The 24,529-nt window shown below is 40.5% G+C and overlaps 2 protein-coding genes across 14 annotated transcripts in view; one reads left to right on the forward strand and one right to left on the reverse strand.

The window, feature by feature from the left end:
* LOC109487676 (trichohyalin-like) overlaps window positions 1-15,249 on the reverse strand; it is a 61,959-nt gene extending 46,710 nt beyond the window's left edge. For 9 of the 13 annotated variants that reach the window (XM_019791682.1, XM_019791684.1, XM_019791681.1 and 6 more), the window contains exons 1-6: window positions 15,137-15,249; window positions 12,794-12,918; window positions 11,424-11,494; window positions 10,125-10,194; window positions 9,406-9,506; window positions 4,842-4,878 (exon numbers count right to left, since the gene is read on the reverse strand). In XM_019791682.1, coding sequence (XP_019647241.1) covers window positions 4,842-4,878; window positions 9,406-9,506; window positions 10,125-10,194; window positions 11,424-11,494; window positions 12,794-12,910 — 396 coding nt within the window. In that variant the 5' untranslated portion in view covers window positions 12,911-12,918; window positions 15,137-15,249. Of the gene's footprint in view, window positions 1-3,628; window positions 3,749-4,841; window positions 4,879-6,761; window positions 6,821-9,405; window positions 9,507-10,124; window positions 10,195-11,423; window positions 11,495-12,793; window positions 12,919-15,136 lie in introns of those variants that run through there. The other 4 variants (XM_019791676.1, XM_019791675.1, XM_019791689.1 and 1 more) reach the window with 4 other exon arrangements.
* Window positions 15,250-18,550: 3,301 nt separating this feature from the next.
* Window positions 18,551-24,529, forward strand: part of LOC109487639 (acyl-CoA synthetase family member 4-like) — a 13,158-nt gene continuing 7,179 nt past the window's right edge. The window contains exons 1-8 of the mRNA XM_019791643.1: window positions 18,551-18,804; window positions 19,321-19,426; window positions 19,812-20,026; window positions 20,577-20,769; window positions 22,249-22,490; window positions 22,694-22,794; window positions 23,416-23,594; window positions 23,905-24,112. Of these exons, the coding sequence (XP_019647202.1) occupies window positions 18,551-18,804; window positions 19,321-19,426; window positions 19,812-20,026; window positions 20,577-20,769; window positions 22,249-22,490; window positions 22,694-22,794; window positions 23,416-23,594; window positions 23,905-24,112 (1,498 nt within the window). The remainder of the gene's footprint in view (window positions 18,805-19,320; window positions 19,427-19,811; window positions 20,027-20,576; window positions 20,770-22,248; window positions 22,491-22,693; window positions 22,795-23,415; window positions 23,595-23,904; window positions 24,113-24,529) is intronic.

Here is a 24,529-nt window from a genome sequence, read left to right on the forward strand (position 1 = left end):
AGTTGCGTTTATCTGTCCGTCCGTCTGTCTGTTGGTCAACAAGATAACTCAAGAACGCCAGGATGGATTGGTTTCATACTTGGTGTGTTGGTAGGGTGTGACGAAAACTGGAAATGATGAGATTTTGGTCCCCCTAGTGGCTTCCCTTGGTACTGCAGCGCAACTTCCGGTTTTGATATCTCGCGATCTGGACATGCTAGGGTCATGAAATTTTGATGGAAGGTAGCTCTTGTGCTTGGGAAGAAGTCATATGAGTTTGGGCCCCCTAGCGGCTTGTTCTGGAACTGCACTTTCTGGCGAAATGTTTAAAAGCCAATAAGTCCAGACAGGAACAACATATTTTCATTATTTTTGGTGTGTAGGTAGCTGAGAGAGAGATGTACATAATTAAATGTAAATTATGCAAATGAGGACTTTATTTGCATAATTAATGAGGAAATTCTATAATTACAGTGTTTTACATTATACTATGTAACCTATGGCAGGCGGAACTTCAACAGATACTAATTATGCAAATGACGACCTAATTTGCATAATTAATGTGAAAATTCTATGATTTCGTAATGGTGAATGATGAGAATGTCATACTTGGGACATCTGTAAGTTAATCAAAAGTTAACATACATCACGATGCATATATCATGTTAATGCAGAGGTCATTTGAACAATTAAAGAAGAAATTTACATTTACATATCAAGATCATATTTCATGGAGGTATGAGATCTCGGAATTCTAGTTTCATCTTATATTTGATGAAGCTGAATAACTGCAATCTGTAGAACCTCAGCTACTGTAAGATGGCAAAGTTCATCATAGCTTGTCGCTATTTCTCTCAGCAAAAGTAGATGAGAGAAAAATAATTCAGTAAAAGTAAAAGCAGATGAGATGGCAAAGTAAGTGAACTTGATGACCTGGAGACAATTAGGGACTATAAAAAGAAACAAAAAAGACTTGAAGAGCTGCATCTATTGACACTGGGCTGGAAATACCACCTGTGTATGCAGGTAATAAAGGAATGCAGGTAAAATTGGAGCTGTGCAGGTAATTTTTCCGATGTCTACCTGAACCTAACCTGCACACTCTATGTACAACTGGATTCATGTACAAATGTACATGTAGTTGTACTAGTATGTGGATTATATTTGATGCACTGACTTTGAACTGCCACGAAGTAGAAAAATAATGACAATGGTTTTGGAACAGCTTTTAGCATGATCCATACTTCCTAAATTATGAGTGGTGCAGGTAAAATTTGTCTTCAGTGCAGAAAATCTTCAGTGCAGAAAAAAAGGATTTCAAGCCCTGATTGAAATGATCGGTTGGAATTTCAATGGACAAGGCGACCATAAGACATGTAATACTATGTCTTATCAACATTGACTATCTTTCCCACACAAAGATGGGCCTTCAGGCATAGACTTACACGTGTTTAAACACTGATCGGGTAAAACTTAAGCCTGGGGCAAAGACAGTACATCCTGAATATGTGTTTCTATTGTACTGATGTCCGTCCATCAATTTCAATGAAAGGCCCTGACTTCATTTGCCCTTAGGAGTCCCTGTGTGGCTGGTATAGCCTGGGTGCCAGACTGTTTCCAGGGCCTACATAGGCCAGTTCCTTGACAACATGCCTGCAATGAAATTATACCACAGCCCCCCTCAGTTAGGCCCTGATTTGCAGGCATGCTGGCTAACTATGAGCCTAGCAAGCATGTTGGCAGATTACTACACCTGCGCAGAACCCTGGATTTTTGCATTTTTTGTCAGATTTTTGGTCAACGTTGCATCATAATTTTGCCTGTTGCAGACGATGTCTTTTCCGACATAACATTTGAAAACTACTGTCAGAATGCTAAAACCTTATATGAGCAAATGCAACCTTATATGAGACATTCTGCCAAAGCGCTATGCACAATACATTACAGGTTTTGCGCAGGTGCAGTATGTTCTGCCGACGTGCTAGCCTAGCATGTTATGAGTTTGGCATACAGGATATAGCTAAGTACTCCATACTACATTACTGTACTACAGAATTGAATTGCAAACTTAATACGCAATGAAAGCATGCTTATCCACCTACCGAGAAATTAAGTCCCTGCAAAAATAAATGAATTTTACGGTATATCGAAGCAGCTATGCAAGGAACCTCCTGCAACCTTGGATGTAATTATGGACTAAATAATTCAGTAAGGACCATATCATTGAAAGAATTCAATCACTATCTATTAACTACCTACACAATGCAAACAAAGCAGGTATTTCCTTCTCTCTTGTGTTGGAACAATCTAATCTGAGTATTTGTTGTGCACAAGTGTCGGGTGTCATTGATGAAAATTGTACATTTCATATTTTGTTTAACCTTTTTCCTACTGCCTAAGCCTGTACAATAGAAAATTGTTTGTCAAATACCTACTTCGGTATGCTAAAGGTTAATTATCTAAGTCTTGCTGCTTTAAATTCAAAGACTGCTTGAAAAAAAAAAAATCCAAAGAGAATTTGCCAGTAACTTGAAATGTTCTGGTGGATACCACACATGTCATGGGAGCTCCTTGCTCAGTGGTGTGTGTAACATGGTTTTATCCTGTCTAAGCCTGGCCCTTCTGTGTTCGTAATTAAATTAGGAAAACGTCTGACCACAGAATACAAGCCATGGGGTAAACAATGCATTAGTGTTTGGGCCACACAGGTACCTAACTTAGGCTGGAAACTGGCCAACCCTTGAAACAGCGTTCTATTCTTACCGTTATTGACTGTGGTCTTGGATTTCTGGATCTCCATTTGGTGACATTATGATTGTCACAGTTCAGAGATCTTTTATTAAAGTTTTAGAGTGTTTGACATCAGGGTGATATGCTCAGCCATCTTGGGCTGCCAGATTTTGTTTGATTTCACTAAAGCTTTTGAATACAGGTACTGCCTAGCATGGGACCCGGGTTGGGTCGAATTTCTGTTCCTGACTTAAGTCAGGATATTTTAGGAACCATGTTTATAAACTCTGTCAAGTACATGGTTATCAATACATCAAGCTGAACACAATAAAAGAGAAAATTATGTTGGGTACTACAAAAACACTTGATACTAATCATTTTGTGATGTCAGGTATTGTAAGTTGGAATAAAAGGACTATAGGTACAGCACTAGGGAAGATTTTTAAATCTTCAAATTTTCCTTAAAAAATTTTAGAAATTCATAAATTATGTGTTTAATTTTGGAAGCAGGTTTTGTGCAGAAAGTGCCAACTGCTGGTGAAAATTGAAAAAAAATTGAGGATTTTAAAATTTTCACCAGTTCCTGCGCAAGTATTCTATACCTGCTCACAAAATTAAAGACATAAACAAACTAGAAAGGTGACATCTGCAAAGCAAATGCATGATATTTACTTTTGCATATGGTCTGCTCTGTTACTCAAACACATTCATATATATCCCATATGGTGACAGGAGTCTAAATCTCTCCTGCTATAAAATTGCAACATAATGTAACTCAACACTAGTTACCATGGTGACAGAGATCTGGTTCAGGCCATTGACCTTATTTGTTTGGAGAAGAAGAAGAGGAAGAAGAAACAGAGCAAGAACAATATGTTTTCCTTCTGCGAAGGTAAACACAAATAAACATGAGACTGACCATGGAGGAGGAGGGAGACTGGATGTTGACGTTGCGGAACAGATCGCGGTTCAGGTACGGACCGGGGAAGGACGGGAACTCTTCACTTGTCTTACCCAGCCAGTACAGTGTGATGGCCACCTGGACATGGTAACATAACATTAGAGAGAGCTAGAGAAGTAACATTTTGCAAAGCAAACGCATAATGTTTACCTTCGGACATGGTCTGCTCTGTTAATTCTTACTCAGACACATTCACATACATGTTACTCAGACACATTCACATACACGTACTACATTGTACTAGTATATGGTGACAGGAGCAGAGCAGACCATGAAATTGCAACATTATGTAACCCAACACCAGTCACCATGGTGACAGACGTCAACAAATCATGTCATTGGTCAGGTCAGGGGTCACTGTTTGGAGAACAAGAAGAAGAAGAGACTGAGCAAAAACAATATGTTTTCCTTTGGTAAACATAATTAGAAAGGTAACATTTGCAAAGCAAATGCATAATGTTTACCTTTGCACATGGTCTGCTCTGTTAATTCTTTCTCAAAGACATTTATATATATGGTGATAGCAGTCTAAATCCCTCCTGCGATAAAATTGCAACATGATGTAACCCAACGCTAGTTACCAAGGTGACCGACATCTGGTTCAGGTCATTGACTTTATTTGTTTGAAGAAGAGGAAGAAACTGAGGAAAAACAATAGGCTTTCCTTCAGTAAACACAATTAAGAATTTATTCCGCGCCTTTGTTCATTGTTGTGTTCATTCATTCATTCATTCATTCATTCATTCATTCATTCATTCATTCATTCATTCATTCATTCATTCATTCATTCATTCATTCATTCATTCATTCATTCATTCATTCATTCATTCATTCATTCATTCATCCATGGTTTAACTTTATCATTGGATGGATAGATGGATGCTTACTTCGATGCATCAGGGAGTTTAAAACAAAATATTCTACTTTTTCTATATTAGAATCTAATAATAAATGTGATCAAACAAGCAAATTGATTAAGCAAATTGTAAGAAAGATGGAATTTGTCACAAGCAAAAAATTAGGGTTTTACAGTCAGAACTCAGATAAAATTTAAACATGGATGTACAGAATGCACAAAACATAATAAATGCTTTACATGCATGTAATGACAGTAAAAAAAGTACTCCTCCCCACAGATAAACAGAAGACTCATATTATTAGTCATACTCACATTTTTGAGCCTGTTTCTTTCTTCCTCAGGGTCTCGCCTGCAGAGAGAAGAAATGCAGAGATTTAAGCCACTTCATACTGTAATACCACAGGATTTACTAGTACTGTACAGTATATTAGTCACCACATCAAGGGTGCCAGAGTATACAACATGCAATTTTACAGAATACAGTGCAATCATATTAGTATGAGTGCAATGTTAGTGGTAAAATTGCACTGTACTAGTAAAATTGCACTGTATACTAAAACGATTGCACTGTATTCCGTAAAATTGCACTGTATACTAGTAAAATTGCACTGTATTCTGTAAAATGACTGTATTCCATAAAATTGTACTGTATTTTGTAAAATGACTGTATTCCGCAAAATTGTACTGTATACTCTGGCACACCTGCACATGTAAAATGCATCATTGGTTACTCACTTTGAGTCATTTTCCAAATATCAAGGGCACAAAGTGGGAAACCCTGTACTTAGACAGATTATCATGCTGCCAATGTTGCCAATGACTAGCTACATACAGCAACACTGCAGCTGTTGACCTCTGACATGGCCTCCTCCAACATGACCACATTTTGAAAGATGAAACTGTCAACAATGGGCAGCCAATCAAAACACAGATGTCTCCTATTGGCTAACTTAATCATAGATTATCAAATGAATAATTTAACTTCTTTATCTATCACATTACATGACATTTGGCTAATATTTCTTTTATACCTAGCATCATTTTATTGGTTCCAAGCCATGACAAGGCTTATGTATATAGACAATTTACATGTAATAAGACAGAGAATCTTCTTCCTTGATTATTATCTTTAGATGCATTTCTGATAAAATTTTCAAGGTTGTATAATGAATCATAATGATATTCTTCATAAAAAGCATTCAGGCACCATGTACCATTATATATGCTTTATAGGAAATGGGCCATACACATATAGCAATTGTCATGATATCCCTTTTACATTGCAGGCCTCAAAATTAATTTTTTTTCTTACTGTCCCAGCACTGTCCCGAAAATAAATTTCAATTGTCCCGATGTGAGGTTGAACTGTCCCAACTATTTTTCAGGACGTACGTTTGACAACATGAAGTCAACTTTATTTTGCTTACGTTCTGACTCCCAAGACCGCTATAATTGCAGAGTAGACAAGAAATTTGGGGGGGGGGGGCTTTTCCGAGCCAAAAGCCGGGACATGTGCCTGATCGACAAAAGTTGGGCTGACATTCTGATGTTGATTATTTTTCTATTATCCCGAAAATGTCTGGCCCAAAGTGACATTTCAGTTGTCCTTAATTTTAGTGGTCAGTGGCCATCGGGACACTGTTAATTTTGAGCCCTGACATTGACACATGGATCCCTACTCCAGCTGTTCAACATGACAACAGTGAGACTGACTGGGATTCTGTCTGACCTCACATTGACACAAGCATTCACACACTGATAAAATCCCCAGATACTTACTGAAAGTGCATCATTCCGCAAACAGAAGCAATGAAATGTACAACATCCCATCTAAAATCTTGTACCTGCATGTAAACACTAGATCCGAAACAATACGTAACAACAAGTTGCCCCTCCCAGTTGTAGATACGACATCGTGACAACAGTGAGTGACATGTTGTCCCTACGCTGTCATGACAACCACTGATGCACATATTGCGCCGAAAGTCACCCGCTGATCATGACAGGACAATGTTACTACACTAACACTTACGTGTTGATGAGAATTGTTGTGGTGAAGCTGTGATATACAATATTGTATTTCCAGGCCTTACCCTACAGCCAGCATGTTTCCTAGCCTAATACATTACAAGCACAGCTATGAGACAGAAGTAGGGAAATATACACTGACATTGGACATGTACACATTACATATGGTTAATGCAATCAAGAAATAAACCAATCAGTTATTACCCAGCGCCGCTGACCCAAGCATACATGCTGGTGTACGGATGAAGCTGTGGTTTCTCCAGCTCCTACGCTACACCCGGCATGGCTGCTAGCCTAAAACCTGCAGGCTTTGGGCGTGTGCATGTCCCCTTACTGAGAGACAGGACATGGCACATGGTAGCCCCGTGCACATGGTCGGAATACCCAGGCAATAGAACCAGACATTCCTGGGATGGCAGCCACCAAAAGCAGAGAGGGGAGGAATGTGGGCATCCTCGTGCCTCCGCTAGGAGGGGATCAACTTCCTAGGTTGAACTAACCAATAGCCTGGCATCACAAAACATGACAACAAATAAACAAACAAACAAACAAATAAGCAGAGGGGGTAGAAATGTGACAGTAACCATGGCCATCCTTGTGTCTCCGCTAGGAGGGGATCAACTTCCTGGGTTGAACCAACCACTAGCCTGGCAGCACAAAACACAACAACAAACAAACAAACAAACAAACAAACAAACAATCAATCAAACAAACAATCAACTAAGCAGAGAGGGGAGGAATGTGGCCATCCTCGTGCCTCCGCTAGGAGGGGATCAACTTCCTAGGTTGAACTAACCAATAGCCTGGCATCACAAAACATGACAACAAGTAAACAAACAAACAAACAAACAAACAACTAAGCAGAGAGGGGAGGAATGTGGCCATCCTCGTGCCTCCGCTAGGAGGGGATCAACTTCCTGGGTTGAACCAACCACTAGTCTGGCAGAACAACACACGACAACAACAAATAAACAAACAAACAAACAAACAACTAAGCAGAGAGAGGAGGAATGTGGCCATCCTCGTGCCTCCGCTAGGAGGGGATCAACTTCCTGGGTTGAACCAACCACTAGCCTGGTAGCACAACACACGACAACAAGTAAACAAACAAACAAATGATCAACTAAGCAGAGAGGGGAAGAATGTGGCCATCCTCGTGCCTCCGCTAGGAGGGGATCAACTTCCTGGGTTGAACCAACCACTAGCCTGACATCACAACACACAACGACAACAAATAAACAAACAATCAACTAAGTAGAGAGGGGAGGAATGTAACAAACAATGGGATCTCCTTGTGCCTTAGCAAGCAGATCAACTTCCAGAGTTACACCAACTATTTTTCTGGCATCACAACATACGACAACAAATAAACAAACAAACAAACAATCTACTAAGCAGAGAGGGGAGGAATGTGACAATCAATGTGGCCATCCTTGTGCCTCAGTTAGGAAAAGATTAACTTCCTGGGTTGAACCAACCACTAGCCTGGCATCACAACACACTACAACAAACAAACAAACAAACAAACAAACAAATATATGCAGAGAGGGGAAAGAATGTGACAAGCCATCCTTGTGCGTTGGCTTGGAAAAAATTAAGTTCCAGGGTTGTACCAACCATTTGTCTGGCAGCAAGACACACAACAACAAACAAACAAACAAACAAATAAGGACAAAAGCAGGATAGGAAGGAATGTGCCTGACCATATACATGTAGGGATAAGCCAGGAAGAGATCAACTTGTCAGGCTAAACCAGCTCCTAATCTGACAGTTCAACACAGAAGCTGTAATCCTGGTGTTGTCAGCTCAACACACAGGTTCTAATCCTCATGTTTGGATAACCAGCTCCACACGTCTTCTGAAACTTGGACCTTAGTGGCAGATCTCTTTGTTAAGGGCTAGACTACCGGAGGGTATGCATGGAAGGGCTTCAGTTTGTTCAAAGCTTGTAATCAGATGTCTTGAAACTCAATTCTGTTGAGTGACAGTTGACTTATACTTAACCATGCTATCAGGCCTCAAAATTAACTTTTTTTTACTGTTGTCCCAGCACTGTCCCAAAAATAAATTTCAATTGTCCCGAAGTGAGGATGAATAGCACTAGTCCCAACCTGTTTTTCAGGAAGTATGTATGACAATAGCTTGAAGTGAACTTTATTTTGCTTAATATATGACTTCCAGGCACACTACTAGTATATTATAGAGTTTTGAGAAAAATTCAGGAGAACTTTCGGGGGCTTTTCCGGAGCCAAAAGCCAGGAAGCGTGCCTGATTAACTAAAGAAGGGCTGACATTCTGATGTTGATTATTTTTCTGTTGTCCCAAAAGTGTCCCATCATCATCATCTGGTCGTGAGAGTCCCAAAAGTGTCCCAAAGAGACTTTTTAGTTGTCCCGGCCTAAATTTCAGTGGTCAGTGGCCATTGGGAAACCATGATTTTTGAGCCCTGGCTAGTATTACCCCCTAAGGCCACACCAATTTAATTTCTTGGTTAACGGATTCGATTCATTTTTTTCTGATTTGCAAATAAACATAAAAATTCAGAATCAACTGCAAAATGCTGATATTTTGCCCTGAACAGTTGAAAACAGTCCTTTTCATTCTAGTTGTTACAATTATTCCATCTTTCAATGCAACTAAAGGTCAAAATTCATTCTTTAAATTTTGAACCGGCCCGGTGTGTTGACTTCATGGCTCCTATCGTACCATTTTGAGCCATAATAGGATGCCTAGGCCTGTTTTTATTTTTATTTTTATTTTTTTCGCTCGCCCGCTCCATTATTTTTCTAGAAAAATCCGTTAACCAAGAAATTAAATTGGTGTGGCCTAAGATGAACAGTTTTCTCACCGTTCCCTGGTAGTAAGGTCGGTGAGGTCGCTGGGCTCGAAGAGTTGGTTCCTGGTCAGTCCTAGGTCCAGACATGCCCGCAGGAACAGGTTCAAGTTGTCCTGAAGGGGACAGTACAGCAACAACATTACACACAGAGGGTACTTACAACCTACAAAATCATGGCAGCACAATTTTTACAAACTTAAGGTCTATCAAATATAAACATGTGCAGTTCTGCAGAGGTACACTAGGGGGAGGAAACTCCAATCCTACCCATGTTACCAGTATACAGCTCACTGATTAACCTTCTCTCTGTTGCCTAATCCAATTTTGGTACCAAATGTGGTGCCAAACAGCTACCTTAGCAGGCTGAAAGTTAAAGGGGGCCTGTAAGGGTGGGTCCCGACAACGCTCTACGCTGAATTCGGAAACTTCTGATTACGCTTTACGATAAATTCCAAGTGGCCACAACGCATTACGTAGAATTAAAACGGCTCTACGGAAAAAGGCTTGCGGGCCCCCGTTAAAGACAGAAGAAGAGAGCCAAAAACTCTTCCAGTGAGACATATGTTCAGATTTGAACTGCTGTTTGTTTGTCTGTTTGTTTATTGTTTATATGTCATTTCCTTGCTAGTGTAAACTTAAGTCTCGTCAGTTTGGCGTAAGGTGCTAATACGTTGTTGTTAAGCCTTGCCAGTTTGGCGTAATGTTTGGGTACATGTTAACACGAGACTTACCAGTTTGGCGTAAGGTGTGGGTAAGTTGTTAATCTTCTTGATGGAACCTGGCTGAATCTTCTGCATCAGTCTTACAGGGGTTAAACAGGGTAAAATGACAGTGTTAGAAAGACCCATCTGAAGTCTGCATTTTGCAGAGACATTTTCAATATTGCAGGAAGAAAAATTAAGCAACCTGCAATTCTGCAGACTGAAAAAATAAGGCTTGGGGTTCAGAGGTATCGGCTTTTGTGTTCACTACTAAGGCCACAGCAAGTAAACTTTATGGATGACATCCTCCGCAGACTCCAAATCTAATGCGAGCGGGCGAAAAAAAAACAAGGCGGGCCAAAAAAAACAAGGATCCTACATTTTGACTCAATCATTGTATAAATGGTTTTGATTCAGTGGGAACATCACATATATACAGCCAACATCACATATCACAGCATTAAAGTAAGAGACAAAACATAAAATCAGAGCCTTCTCTTGTCTCCTCTCTTCATAGTTATCTGCCATCCACCTTCCGGCATGGCAAGACATCTTTGCCCATTTTCGGCATGTTGACCACTGTCAGAAGGCATCAAAATTTCTTGTTTTTTTCCTCAAAATCAGACGAAAATTAATGCGCGCGCTGATGTCATCCATAAAATTTACTTGCTGTGGCCTAACTATTATACAAGTAATTTTGCATGTTACTATTTTTCAAATTGCATGTGAAATGTTAGCCAACATGCAAATATAGGTCCAGACCTGTGTATTTTGCAGAAGGTATTTCTAAATTACAGAACAAAATTTTGACATTCTGCAAAATTGCAGAACACCGAGAAAAAGTATTTCTACCACTGAATGAGGTCAAACAAGGACAAGTCAGACTAACTTACCATCACATGGTACAAATTACCCCAAATACCAACAAAGTCACAGGTCAAGTCTAATTTAAAGCTTGTCTACAATTGCTAAAACTTGATACTCTCTAATAAAGCCACCGCAGAAATTTAAAGATTTACAGTGTGTAAAAGAGGTTTTAATGAACACATGAGGCACTTAAGTTTGTCTGATATACTACCATCTTCCCATGGTAACATTCTATTGTTGTCTGTTATAAGTTACTGAATGCACACACCATGTAAACAAATGTTATCTACTCCAATAACAGTGTGTGTGTGTGTCTGTAACATCTTACTTTAAGTAAATATGACAGGGGTCCACAGTGTGCAGATTGGTGCGATATCGGGTTGATATTTTACCAGTGTTTGGTGGCTAACAAACATGATAATGACAAATTTGTATAAAGAAATAGAGACCAGGTGTACTTACTTGCAGAGCAGTGTGCCGTCCTCCAAGGCTGTGTGGAAGTCTTTGTTCCCAAACTGTTTTCCAGTGACAGACTGGAGTATGATAAAAGTTTTAAAGGGGCATTAAGTAACATTTTGACTGAACATGTTAAGTGAAAAAATCTTTGCTTGATTGTACACGTGTACACATAGAATACAACACGGGGTATTCCGTATCGCCCGAGGTACCAGCCCGACCGCGTGTCGGATCGCCCAACAGCCGAAGGCCGGAGGGAGATCCGATCCGCGGGAGGGCTGGGACCGAGGGTGATCGATGTAGAATACACCGTGTTGTATTTTATTTATGTCATACCCACCCAAGAAAACACGCCTTTCAATGCGAAATAAGCAAAAATTTGGTGTCCCTGATCCCAAAAAATGCAACAACATCAATTCCACCGTCCGAATTGTGCATTCAAATTTTCGAAAGCGTTGCACGCGGTTAGGGCGAAACGCGTTCGAGTCGTTCTATGGAACATTAGAAAGCCCAAGCCGTACGCGTTAAGAACCCCCGGGCCGTACCGCTAGTTATCACACTGGCCGGAACACCCGTATCGAACGTAATCGCGGCCCCTTTATCAACTTATTTTTGTAATTATCTCACATTTCTGACAGTTATGGTTTGCGCTAATTTTACTTTTTTAGTCAGATAAGGAATATAAACTAACCTTTGTCCTAATCTGGAATTATGTAACATATGATTATTGATTTCAATCCACACTTCTCCCATCCACATTGTAACAACCTTATTATTATTATAGTGTACTTGTCATACAGTTTGAACATATACCTAATACATGCTCAAGATTCTGTTACCAATAAATATGTTCATGAGTTTCCTCCAAAGTTAAACTGAAAACGGTTTTGAGCCATAGTATATGATACAACTTATACTGTTGATCCCCACAACACAGCACAATGGCATAGAGGATTAAAAGACGATAGATAATCATTGAAAAAAGCAAGGAAAAAAGTACTAAAAGGCAATGCCAGTTATTAAAACGATATTATGCAAGATTTTTGTGCCAAAATCGTCATTTTCTCATCTAGATTGTCATTTTCAATAACTTCAACATAATTACGTAGCTATTTCGCTTTACCGGCGACTCAGCGCAGCGCGAGAATAAGTTGCACCAGGTCCGCTGTATTTTTAGGAGGCTCCTAAATAGACTGTAAACAAACAACATGGCCATGTTCCACACATACTAGCGCCGAGGAGTTGGCAGCTTTACTCTTCAAATGTCATTATGAACCCAAGTAGGATTATAGTGCAAGAAAATAGTGTGTAAAACAACAATGTTTAAAATAGTGAAAATCTTACATAATATCACTTTTAAGTTGAATTAAAGCTACCTCTATCCAGCAGCGGCACTCCTGTAGCTCCCTGGCCAGCTGGGGGTCCAGTATTTCTATAGGGGGGTCCAGGCTGTCCAGCTCCCCCCCTGCGTCCTCCCCGGTGGGGCGCATCATGGTGGTTACTGGGGGATAGGGGGGTGGGATGTCCCAATGTCATGTTACTGGCAAAAAACTTGTATACATTCTCCAGAATCTTCATTTAGACCAAATGTCACCCATTAATGTAAACCTAAGATTCGATTGATACACACATGCAAATACATTTGTACCTGATGTACAAAAACTGCGTACGGTTGCAATTGAATGAAAACTGCACACAAGTACATGTATGTCCAATTTTTCCTGCAAGTAAACTGGCCTGCTTTGAAGTTTGACATGTCATGCATTCACATCTTACGTTACCTTGAGGGCTGGCGTACAATCTGAGCGTATGTTGTTGTTTATCAAAGTAGGGTGTGGGAACAATTCAATGTGCGCAGTTTCAGTACGTTAGATTTTTGCCTGCGTGTGAATTGGGTCCAAATTTTGAAGCGCAGCAAAATCAAGTTCGTGATTGAACTAATGCATGTAGTAGCAATACAATCATGTAAGACTGTATACTACTAAACTAGATATGACATGAACGGAGATGCCTGCATTTATTTACAGATGTTACAAGTTTACTGTGGGAAAGTGACCTGGAAATCTGTGAACCTAAACCTTCCACAAATATTTCACAATTTACAGTAGGGCAGAACAATGGGCCCTGGAATTTTGCTACTGTTGACATTCTGATCATTGTCAAACAAAAATATTGATCCTACTCTTAGTTTTCTCGAGAAAAAAAATTGCCAATTGCAATTGCAGAAGAGATTAAAATTTGATTGCAGAACTGCACAACCACAAAACACCAATAAAGGTATGGATTTTTTTGAAAATGTCATTAAAAATGGCACAGCTGGTATACTAGTATAAGCCCTGAATGAATTGTAGTAAAATTCTTGGACCCCTGCTAGACTATGGAAATTCCAATGGCCATATAAAATAGCTAATTCCACAAATCACTTGATGACATATGGACATAGCTGTAACAATAACAAGCTGCCAAAAGGCAAAACACACTATTCACGACATAAACCAAAGAAAGTATAACTAAACATTTTTCTTTCAAGTGTAATAAAATATTAACAAAACCATGTTCATACTCTAGGTAAAAACACAAATTGTTTCTGAGCAAAATCTATCACACAATGGTTGCTAAATGTAATTTGATCCATTCAATAAACATGTCATACATACTTTGTAAATTCCTTCTAAAACCAAAATATTTCAACCATTTTGTAAATAAGCTTACACTGAGCCACTGCTTTATGTTTGACAATAAAAAAGTGTTGATATCTTGTACTTATTCAATCATGTAATGTATTAGTATTTAAAAGTGTCTGCTGCATTAGGTAAGCCAACTTGCCTCAGGGTACCACAAAGATCTGCCCTAGTTTTCATAGCTGACTGCAGTTGTTTATTTATTAAAGTCCACCTTTGGGGGAACAAACCTTTGGCCCATTTAATTCTAAAACCCATTTTATCACCAAAACTGTAACGTTAACAATAATCTCATTTTTTCTCAAATTTTTGCAAAGAAAAAATACGATGAAAATACTTTTTAAAGAAACTAGAATTAGAATATAGAGGGATGTTTTCGTGCCGAGTTAAAAAAGCCCTTTTTGGGTCAGACCAACAGCTGAAATCCACTGGGATTTGAGGGATCAAAGGTTATTTTTAACCCTCCGAAAATTCTACGAATGACTGCTTGAAAAACCAACAACAAAGGGGACTCAATTTTTGAAAAAGCACTAGACGAAATTCTGATCGTCGCGGTAAAACCGGATGGAAGTTGTGCTGTTTTGTTTTTGTGATTTATAAACGCGGCCAGTTTAAAGTAACGGTCCCTCACGAACAACAACTGACGGCGGCTTGAACCATCTTCAATTTTCTCGCTTGACTGGTGATGGCTTTACATGCCAAATCGCTACATTCCACCGTTTCAGTCTTTACAACAGCCCGTCTGCGGGGAAAATACGGACATTATTTGCGCACAAAAGGTTTAATTTTTGGCGCACAAAAACCGTATGTCCGTCGACGGAGTGCGCCTAGCAGCTGGCGACATCAAAACAACCGGACAAAGGGGGAGGGGGGCGGAGGTACGAACAAAATCTCCTTCCATCCATTGAACTTCACTCCCATTGTCAGTTCGTCCTACAAGTTCAACAACAACCTATCTGCAACATGATAACATTAGATCTGGTCCTGAAAGTAGATGGGATTGTTTAAAAATGTTGAAATCCAGGTGATCAAACTTACCGTGCACTTGGCGCTACGGCGGGTTCTCGTGAATGACCCCGTGACCCCGATGACGTCATGCCATTGGGAGACAATTGCGCGTCCCGCTCAGGAATGTGGCTCGAAGACTTCGCGGCGCGGAACGATATAAGGTGTTACAGTTCAGCCTTTTTAGGACAAGCGAAACGGCTAAGAGACGTGCGCTAACAGGCGGGCATGCCCCGGGGGTATTAGGGTACGCGACGGGCAGTCAGTCACGGCTAAATATGGGCGGGTTTTCTTTCCGCTCAGGTGAACCTCAATCATCGATCTGCTCCAAGCAGATATGGCTTCAGCTCGGTTTTGTATAAAAAGACTTTTTCAATCCTTTATCGTTTCAGACGTATTTTTCTAAGTCTCTTCAATTTAAGATCGGCGAAATAACACTTTCTTTCTCGAGCGCGCGGCTGACAAGCGACTTCCAATTCATTTCTTAAAAATTCTATAACAACTGGGTAGCCCCATTCTTCAATAATTCTGTTTGGTGATTAAACGTTAAACACAAAAGCAAAGTGGTAGCTTATATACTGAAAGCCTAAGGTTTGGGCTAAAATTAAGTAGAGTAAGCTGGAGCCTACGGTACATGTATAACAGCTTAGAGACAATCCGCTGTGTCCTGTTGGCACAACTTTACACAGTATATATAGACCATGTAACGTTTGAGCTGACCTCATAGATGCACCTGGCCACTATCGCTATTAAGATTTCTGATTGCGTATCTCTAAGGGCGCAGCACTCGCTCATTTTTTTTAGGCTCATCAGTGACATATTAAAGAAAGAAAAAGATGGAAACTTAATGAAGCGATATCACGTGAGATTTTTGCACCCTTAACTGTAGATAGATAATTGAAATTTTCTGATCTAGATTGTCATTTTCAATAACTTCCAACATATTAGCATCACTATTTCGCTTTTCCGGCGACTCAGCGCAGCGCGAGAATAAGTTGCACCAGGCCCGCTGTATTTTTATTTCTTTCTTTATTTCTTTCTTTGAATTTACCACATGCAAAAACAAGAGGAAGGGAGGACAAAACAGGTGTATCAACGCCTTTACAAGTTGTCCTCCCAAACCTGAAATGATAATAAAAAACAATACGAAACCAAATCAAACAATAAACATTAGACATCAAAAATCAGTAGACATGAAATATACAATTCGGTAAAAATTATACACAGAATTGATTATGTACAAAAATGATCAAATATCATTATGTACAGAGTAAAAGCTAATTATATATATATAAATACTAATGCGGCCTTAAAGTAGTGCATGAGGCACACCCACAAGATGTGGACCAGGAGCAGGGGACGTCGATATTGAACTGGGTGTCAAATCTCATAAACGTGGCTCTCTCACTAGCGATCGCTTGAATGTCAAGATGTTGGACATTTCAGAGGCTTGAACCCCAATATTACGGAGGACAGGACTCAGCTGAGTCCTGTCCTCCTTTTAGGAGGCTCCTAAAAAGAATGTCTAAACAAACAGCTAGTGGCTTTCGTTCGGGTATCTTCGGCAGCTTCAACACGTTTTTGCGGCGCAACGACGTTGATCTGTTACTCCCCAAATGTCATTATGAACCCAGGTGGGCTTATCTTCATCTTCATCTTTTCCGGGGCTCAAAGATGTTATGTGAGCCCCGGCTACTCCCCCATATAGCCCCTTCTTGTGCTTATAGCACAAGAAAATGTGTAAAGCAACGATGTTTAAAATAATATTAGTGAAAAATCTTACAAATATTACATGTACCAATGTACGTAAATGCCTTTTCTTTCTACCGCCTGTTTACATACTACCTGCATAAAAAGATAAGAAGTTTATGCGGCGTCAACAACAAGCTACCAAACGGATCATGCGATCGCGAACGGAAGATGTTGGGTTGAAAGTTGAAACCATGGTGTCAAGTTGAAACCTGTTAGAGTCCTGCATATCAGGCCACGGACTCTAGGAGGCGCTGTGACACCATGCATCATCCTGTGACAGATACAGACTAGTGAAACATCGGCGTTTTTATTTAAAACCTTCGCGATCGTCTTGGGTATGATGGTGGACTAGCTATTTGTCATAACTCTTGAAGCCATGGATTGATGTTCATGATTTTTGGCAGATTTTTGGTGGCCATTGCATTTGGGGGAGAAAAATACTAGTACTATCTTTCAAATTGCCATTTTCTGTGAACAATGATTCAACAATTGCAAACCATAATCTTGCCGCACACTTTGTCACAGTTACAGCAGAATTCTGAAGTTAGTTATATAAAGCACCAGTTTCACGAAAAGGCAAAACAGTTCATTTTCCATGCATATGCCGAAAAGGTTTTAGTTTATATTTCGCGCCAAATGCACTTTGACCTAAGCGATACCATATAGGATGGGTAAGGTGGAAATATTTATCACAAATATTTATTCTACATTCATAGGCATACGTTATGAAAGAAAATAATAGTTTTACAATATTATATTATTAGTTTGTGATATAAAGCTGTTAGTTATTTATAGATTATATTCTAAGCCTGAAATTCGTTTTGTATTGATACTATTTCAAAATGTATGTCCCCACATAAAATTGGCTTCGTCCATCAATGGCCGTGCTACGTGGGTGCACCGAACGAGGGGCGGTATGTGGGCGTCACAGGTCGGTATTAAAAGCTTTGCAAACCTTAAAAACATTTTCTCTCATCGTCAGATGATACAGAAGATTCTTGTTGTTCCAACAGTTACATTTCTTCCAGCCAAGAGAGTGAACTGTGTTGGTAGTATTCACTGTATTTTGACTAGCCTGTTTCTCTATGCGTTCGTTCGTATGTGCGTCAGTGCGCTTGTGTATGTGCTGTTGTCCTTACCATATCCAAGCGCAATTTGCCTGTGACACATACTGATTGTTAAGATATTTTTCCCAGTCGGACTGGAAGGGATGTAAAACATCATGGGTAAAGAAGAAGTCCACCTAGTAATGTAACAGTGGGGTTCAAGCGCCGCTAACAGATCCATTCCAATGGGTCCGGACTGTTTGGCGTGGTTGTTAGCGCGCTGGTGTCTACCCAGGTTCGGTGCGGGTTCGATTCCCGGCATCCCGGAAGTCAAAGGTTTTCCTGTTTCTACTCGCTCCTAGTTGTGATACATATAGTTTTTACTCTGTTTCTTCTTCCTCTTCTTCTCCAAACAAATAAGGTCAATGACCTGAACCAGACATCTGTCACCATGGTAACTAGTGTTGGGTTACATCATGTTGCAATTTTATGGCAGGAGGGATTTAGACTCCTGTCACCATCATATATTATGAATGTGTTTAAGTTAGAATTAACAGAGCAGGCCATATGCAGAGGTAAACATTATGCATTTACTTTGCAAATGTTACCTTTCTTCTTAAAGTTTCACTCTTTTTGACTGATGTTCCAGATGGCAGATGATGAGTACAGCTGGGAGGGGTTCACCCTTCACGGCCTGTTCCAGCAGGCTGCGGCTCAGCATCCACACAAGACGGCTGCCGTGTTTGACAACGGACACGACACGACGGTAGTGACGTACTGCGAGCTAGCGCAGGCTGCTGACGACCTGTGCTCCCTCCTGAGGACTGTCGTGCCAGACATCCGAGGACAGTCTGTTGGGCTGTACGCAAAGACAGCACTAAACCTCCCGCTCTGGGTTATCAGGTATTTGCCATTCACAGTCATCTGTTCACAACAGAGCATATACTTCTTCTTCTGCTTAAGTACCCTAGCTAGAACGACCCCTGTACGGGGTATCACTGAGGGGGGAAGCGGTACACGGGTTATGGCAGGGCGGCTTCTACCCTGGCCTTAAAAGCCTCTGATTCCACTCGCTTACCGTGCGGGGAAAAAAAGAAAACTTAAAACAGTCTTTATGTGCTGCAAATAACTGGAATTTGTAATCATGGGTACCTCTGGTCCTTTTTTAGGCAGGTTTCAGGTATTTGTCATAAGGAATATTGATAGCATATACTGTCGGTAGTTTTGTGATTTATACACATATAGACAGATAGATCAATATCAGCAAGTCTCAGCAATGAAAAACAATGGTTCGGACAGATTGCAAGATTTGTCCCTTGAGCCAAGTTTACAGACCAGCAGGACTGTTGTCTACATTCATTGTACACTTCCTACATGTATTCAATTATGCTTATATTTTATCAAATAATTCCTCCCCAGTATTCTGCAGCTGCCAGCATGTCTGGTACCAATAGATCCAGACTCACCCCATCAGTTGAACAACATCCATGTTCCCTACATCCTGGTTCAACTGGAACACATGCAGGTTAGTTCTGTGTGAAATACCAGTAAATGAAGTTAGACGTGCAAAGATTAGGTGTGACAGATCATTTATAGAGAAATATAATGGACCATACAACACTATGGACCCCATCATATCAAATTAAGTCAAGCAATGGGATAAATTCTGGTAAGAGTCAGACATTTCAGATGATTGACCTGAACCAGACGTCTGTCACCATGGTAACTGGTGTTGAGATACATCATGTTGCAGTTTTATAGCAGAAGGGATTTAGACTCCTGTCACCATATATACAGAGCAGAACATATGTGAAGGTAAACATTATGCAGTTGCTTCGCAAATGTTACCTTTCTAGTATTACATAAGTTCTGATATTGTGTGCAAACACATCCTATACTGTATTTTACAGGGGTTCCTGCAGAATTGCTCCCCTCTCCAGGTGTCCACAGTTACCTCCCCCTCCCTGCTGCAACATGGACTGTTCCTGGTCAGGGTACTGGGCACAGCTCCAACCAGATGCAGGAGTTTCCTGGCCTACACACTACAGACCTCAGGAACTACAGGCCAGCCCAAAACTGTGGGGGTTCCTCACAGCTGTATTGTGCCAAACATCCTACATCTCAGGTACTGTAGATCTAAGAATCAGTGACTTTGTCAAGGAATTAACAAATCCACTATTTCTCAGAAGATACTTAATGCAGATTATGGATGTGACTCAGTGATGAAATGCAGCATAGTTTATAGCGTTCTCAGTCACTGCTGATTGATAGCAAACTGTCTTCATCCCAAGGAGGAAACAGGAGGAAAAACTACTTTTTACAGGCCATTTTTGCCTCCACCTCAAAGGCATTTCCTCATGAAGTTGTTAATTATGTTTACCGAAGGAAAAAAAATTGTTTTTGCTCAGTTTCTTCCTCTTCTTTTCCAAACAGTGACCTCTGACCTGACCAATGACATGATTTGTTGAAGTCTGTCATCATGGTGCTGGTGTTGGGTTACATAATGTTGCAATTTCATGGTCTGCTCTGCTCCTGTCACCATATACTAGTAGTACAATTGTTGTACGTGAATATGTTTGAGTAAGAATTAACAGAGCAGTCCGACGGTAAACATTATGCATTTGCTTTGCAAATGTTACTTCTCTAGTTGTAATAATTTTTGTTTCTTATTTCAGGTCTCTGTTTGAGGTCACAGCCCATGATGTCATCTTTAGTGCCTCACCCCTGACCTTTGACCCTTGTATAGTGGAGCTGTTCCTGGCCCTGTCCTGTGGAGCGTCATTACTGATGGTTCCAGACAGGGTGAAGAAAGCACCCAAGTTCCTGGCAGATGTTATTGTCAGGAGACAACAAGTCACAGTTTTACAGGTGCTGATGATTGTGTGATTTTGGCAGCAAAACTGAAAACTCAAATGTTATTGAGATTTGCAGATTTGTATTGTTATTTTGTGTTTCCAGCATTTGAAAACAGTGCAAAAAAAACCCCACACCGAGGACACATGTAGTACCAAAAAATACTTCAGCAGATTGTAAACAAAGCCAGTGCAGATGCAAAGCAGAACTAGAAAGGTAACATTTGCAAAGCAAATGCATAATGTTTACCTTCGCATATGGTCTGCTCTGTTAATTCTCACTCAAGTTATCACTAGTATATGGTGACAGTTCTCATGTTATCACTTATATGGTGACAGGAGCAGAGCAGACCATGAAATTGCAACATTATGTAACCCAACACCAGTCACCATGGTGACAGGGGTCAACAAATCATGTCATTGGTCAGGTCATAGGTCACTGTTTGGAGAAGAAGAAGAGGAAGAAATTGAGCAAAAACAATATGTTTTCCTTCGGCAAACATAAATATGACATATCTGTGCCATGTGCTGAAAGATCTAGATCACTGCCTCATTAGAATATGGCTGTACATGATGCAATACAGAGTTTAGTTACCATGATGAGAATAATACTTACCTACCTAGTCTAGAATTAACAAGAATTCCGAGATTTCATACCTCCATGAAATATGGGCTTGATATGTAAATGTAAATTTCCTCTTTAATTATGCAAATTACCTCCGCATTAACATGATATATGCATCGTGATGTATGTTAATTTTTGATTAACTTACAGATGTCCCAAGTATGACATTCCCATTATTCACCATTAAGAAATCATAGAATTTTTGCATAAATTATGCAAATTAGGTCATCATTTGCATAATTAGTATCTGTTGATGTTCTGCCTGCCATAGGTTACATACATTACATGTATGAAAGTAGTATAATGTAAAACACTGTAATCATAGAATTTCCTCATTAATTATGCAAATTAAGTCTCCATTTGCATAATTTGCTTTTAATCATGTGCATCTCTCTCTCAGCTACCTACACACCAAAAATCATGAAAATACGTTGTTCCTATCTGGACTTATTGGCTTTTAAACATTTCGCCAGAAAGTGCCCTGCAGTTCCAGAACAAGCTGCTAGGGGGACCAAACTCACACCACTTATTCCTGACAGGAAAAGCTATCTGCCACCAAAAAGTCAAGACCATAGCATTTTCAGGACAAAAGATACAAAAACCGGAAGTTCTGCTGCAGTACCAAGGTCATCCACCAGGAGGCCCATATTTGACTTTGACGTTTGTCTTTCCAAGACTTACCAACATACCAAATATCATCATAATCCATAAAGGCGTTCTGAAGTTATGCTGACCACAAAGTTGCGGAAACACAGACAGACAGACAGACATACAAACAGACACGCCAAAAACATTTTTCATGGAGGTAACAATGGTTATGAAGTTTGGTCATCTCATCTGACTGACCCATAATGTTTCTGTGTGGTCTAGGCGACCCCGAGTCTTGTGCGCAGGTTTGGACCAGAGCTGCTTCAGACACGGGTACTCGGTGCAGATTCTTCCCTGCGGCTTCTTGCGTTTGGCGGGGAGGAGTGTCCGGTACCCGCCGACATCCGCGCCTGGAGAGGCCCCGGCAACGCGACCCAGTTCTACAACATCTACGGCATCACCGAGGTGTCGTCATGGGCAACGCTCTATAGAATTCCTGAGGAACACATCAGCACAGGCGACAGGTTTATATCTTATTCCTCAAAATCCCTCACATGGAAGTTAGACTTCATAAGAAAATACACAGTCATTTCTGCCGAATATGACTTCATAATTTAGCTATTGATTTTAAGTGACCACTTCTTTACACCATAAGAAAATGATGTGCGTTGGTACAAATGTCTACTACGAAACCTAAAATCATAGCTTCTGTGTGCCTTTGCTCCAGTTCCAGAGTGCCTCTAGGCCAGCCTCTTCTAGGTACTAAACTGGAGGTCAGGAACACAGAGGGGAAACCTGTGTCAGAGGGGCGAGGGGTGCTGTACATTGGTGAGTCTCTTTACTTGATTTATCAATTTTCTGCATAATTATGTAATTGGATCATGCCCGTAGCCAGGGGGGGGGTTCGAAGAACCCCCCCACAAGGCTCAAGCTCAAAGGTCCACTTTTTGGTCCACTTTTTATGTAAAGGTCCACTTTTTGGTCCACTTTTTATGTAAAGGTCCAAGATTTTTCTTGAAAAGATAGACTGGAATAGTAGAAAAACTGCTCCCTTTGTCATTGAATAGAAACTTATCTCTGATTTTTTCTTTGAAATCCTCGCAAAAACGCCCGAAATGCCATTTTAGAAGGTTCATTTTTCAAAATTTTCCGGGGGAACATGCCCCCGGACCCCCCCAAGGAATCTCATGCCTACGGCGCTTAAGGTCCCCTCAAGCAGTGGGAAGAACCCCCCCATTCAAAATCCTGGCTACGGGCATGTGGATGTTCCACTAGTATATGTACTTATGGTCTACAGCACTCACTGACAGTAAACTCTATTAGTATTAGTCTGAAGCCTCAACAGCTTTTCCTGAAATTCCATGGAAAGAACATAAAATATGTGTAAGGAATGTTGTTGATACTACAAATTGAATGGGCAGTGGAGAACCATATTTATTCTAATTCCAGGTGGTGGCCACAGGCGTTGTTACCTGGACGGTGAAGATGTGACGCTATCCTCAGACATTATTATGCGGTCGTCAGGGGATATCATCGATCACCATGGCGATGATTTAGTCTTCTGTGGTCGCCTTGACGACCAGGTGAAACGCAACGGAAAACGGGTAGACTTGAGGTGGATAGAACAGGTAGCATGTTTGTTTCATCCTAGCAAAAAAGTATTCTTTTAGGCTTGTCTATCTGTGTGTGTTTGTGCAGTGCAGTTTCTGTACGTTCTGCCAGAGGGTGCTTCAGTTCTGAAGGGTGAAGTCTTCCATCTCTGATCACTTGTTCTATATTGTTGCTTGCAAAGTGGTCAGTGAAATATGTGTAATATTGTTGAGGGTACTATGTTTGAGTGGAGTGTCTAGATCTGTGTATGATCATATAGTTTTTTTAATGGCACTGCCCCAGAGGCATTGCCAAATGTGCAGGAACTCATGTCCAATCCCTCCACAGGTGGGCTGCAGGTTGGATGGAGTGGAGGCCTGTGTTGCTGTGATGGACAGGAAAGACAGACTCCTGCTGTTTGTCGTCCTGTCAGCTGTCAACTCTCGGGGTCAAGGTCGTGATGAGGACGTCCTGCAGGCTCTGAGGGCAGAGCTGCCCACCCACACTGTACCTGACAAGGTCATGGAGGTGACGGAGTTGCCAGTTACCAGACATGGTACTTTAATCACCTTATCAGCATGTTGCATACAAACTTACAGTAAGTTTCACTTCATGGATTTGTGTATGAGCGGTAATTGACTTGTTTCTATAATTATAAGGTACAAGGTAGTAAGGCCACACCAATTTAATTTGTTGGTTCTCGGATTTTTTCAGAAAAAATATGAAGCGACAGGGCGAAAAAAAATAAAAATAAAAACAGGTTTAGGCATCCTATTATAGGCTTAAATGCTACAAAATGAGCAATGAAGTCAACACAAAAGGCTGGGTTAAAATTTAAACATTGAATTTTGAACTTTTAATCAAACCACTGCCATGATAGATGGGAAAACTGTAACAACTAGGAAGAAAAGGACTTTCCTCAACTGTTGGGGGGCAAAACATGAGCATTTTTCAGTTGATTCAGGACCAGAAT

This window comes from Branchiostoma belcheri, unplaced genomic scaffold, assembly GCF_001625305.1.
Source record: "Branchiostoma belcheri isolate BF01 breed outbred unplaced genomic scaffold, Haploidv18h27 scaffold9, whole genome shotgun sequence".
Lineage (NCBI taxonomy): Eukaryota > Metazoa > Chordata > Leptocardii > Amphioxiformes > Branchiostomatidae > Branchiostoma > Branchiostoma belcheri.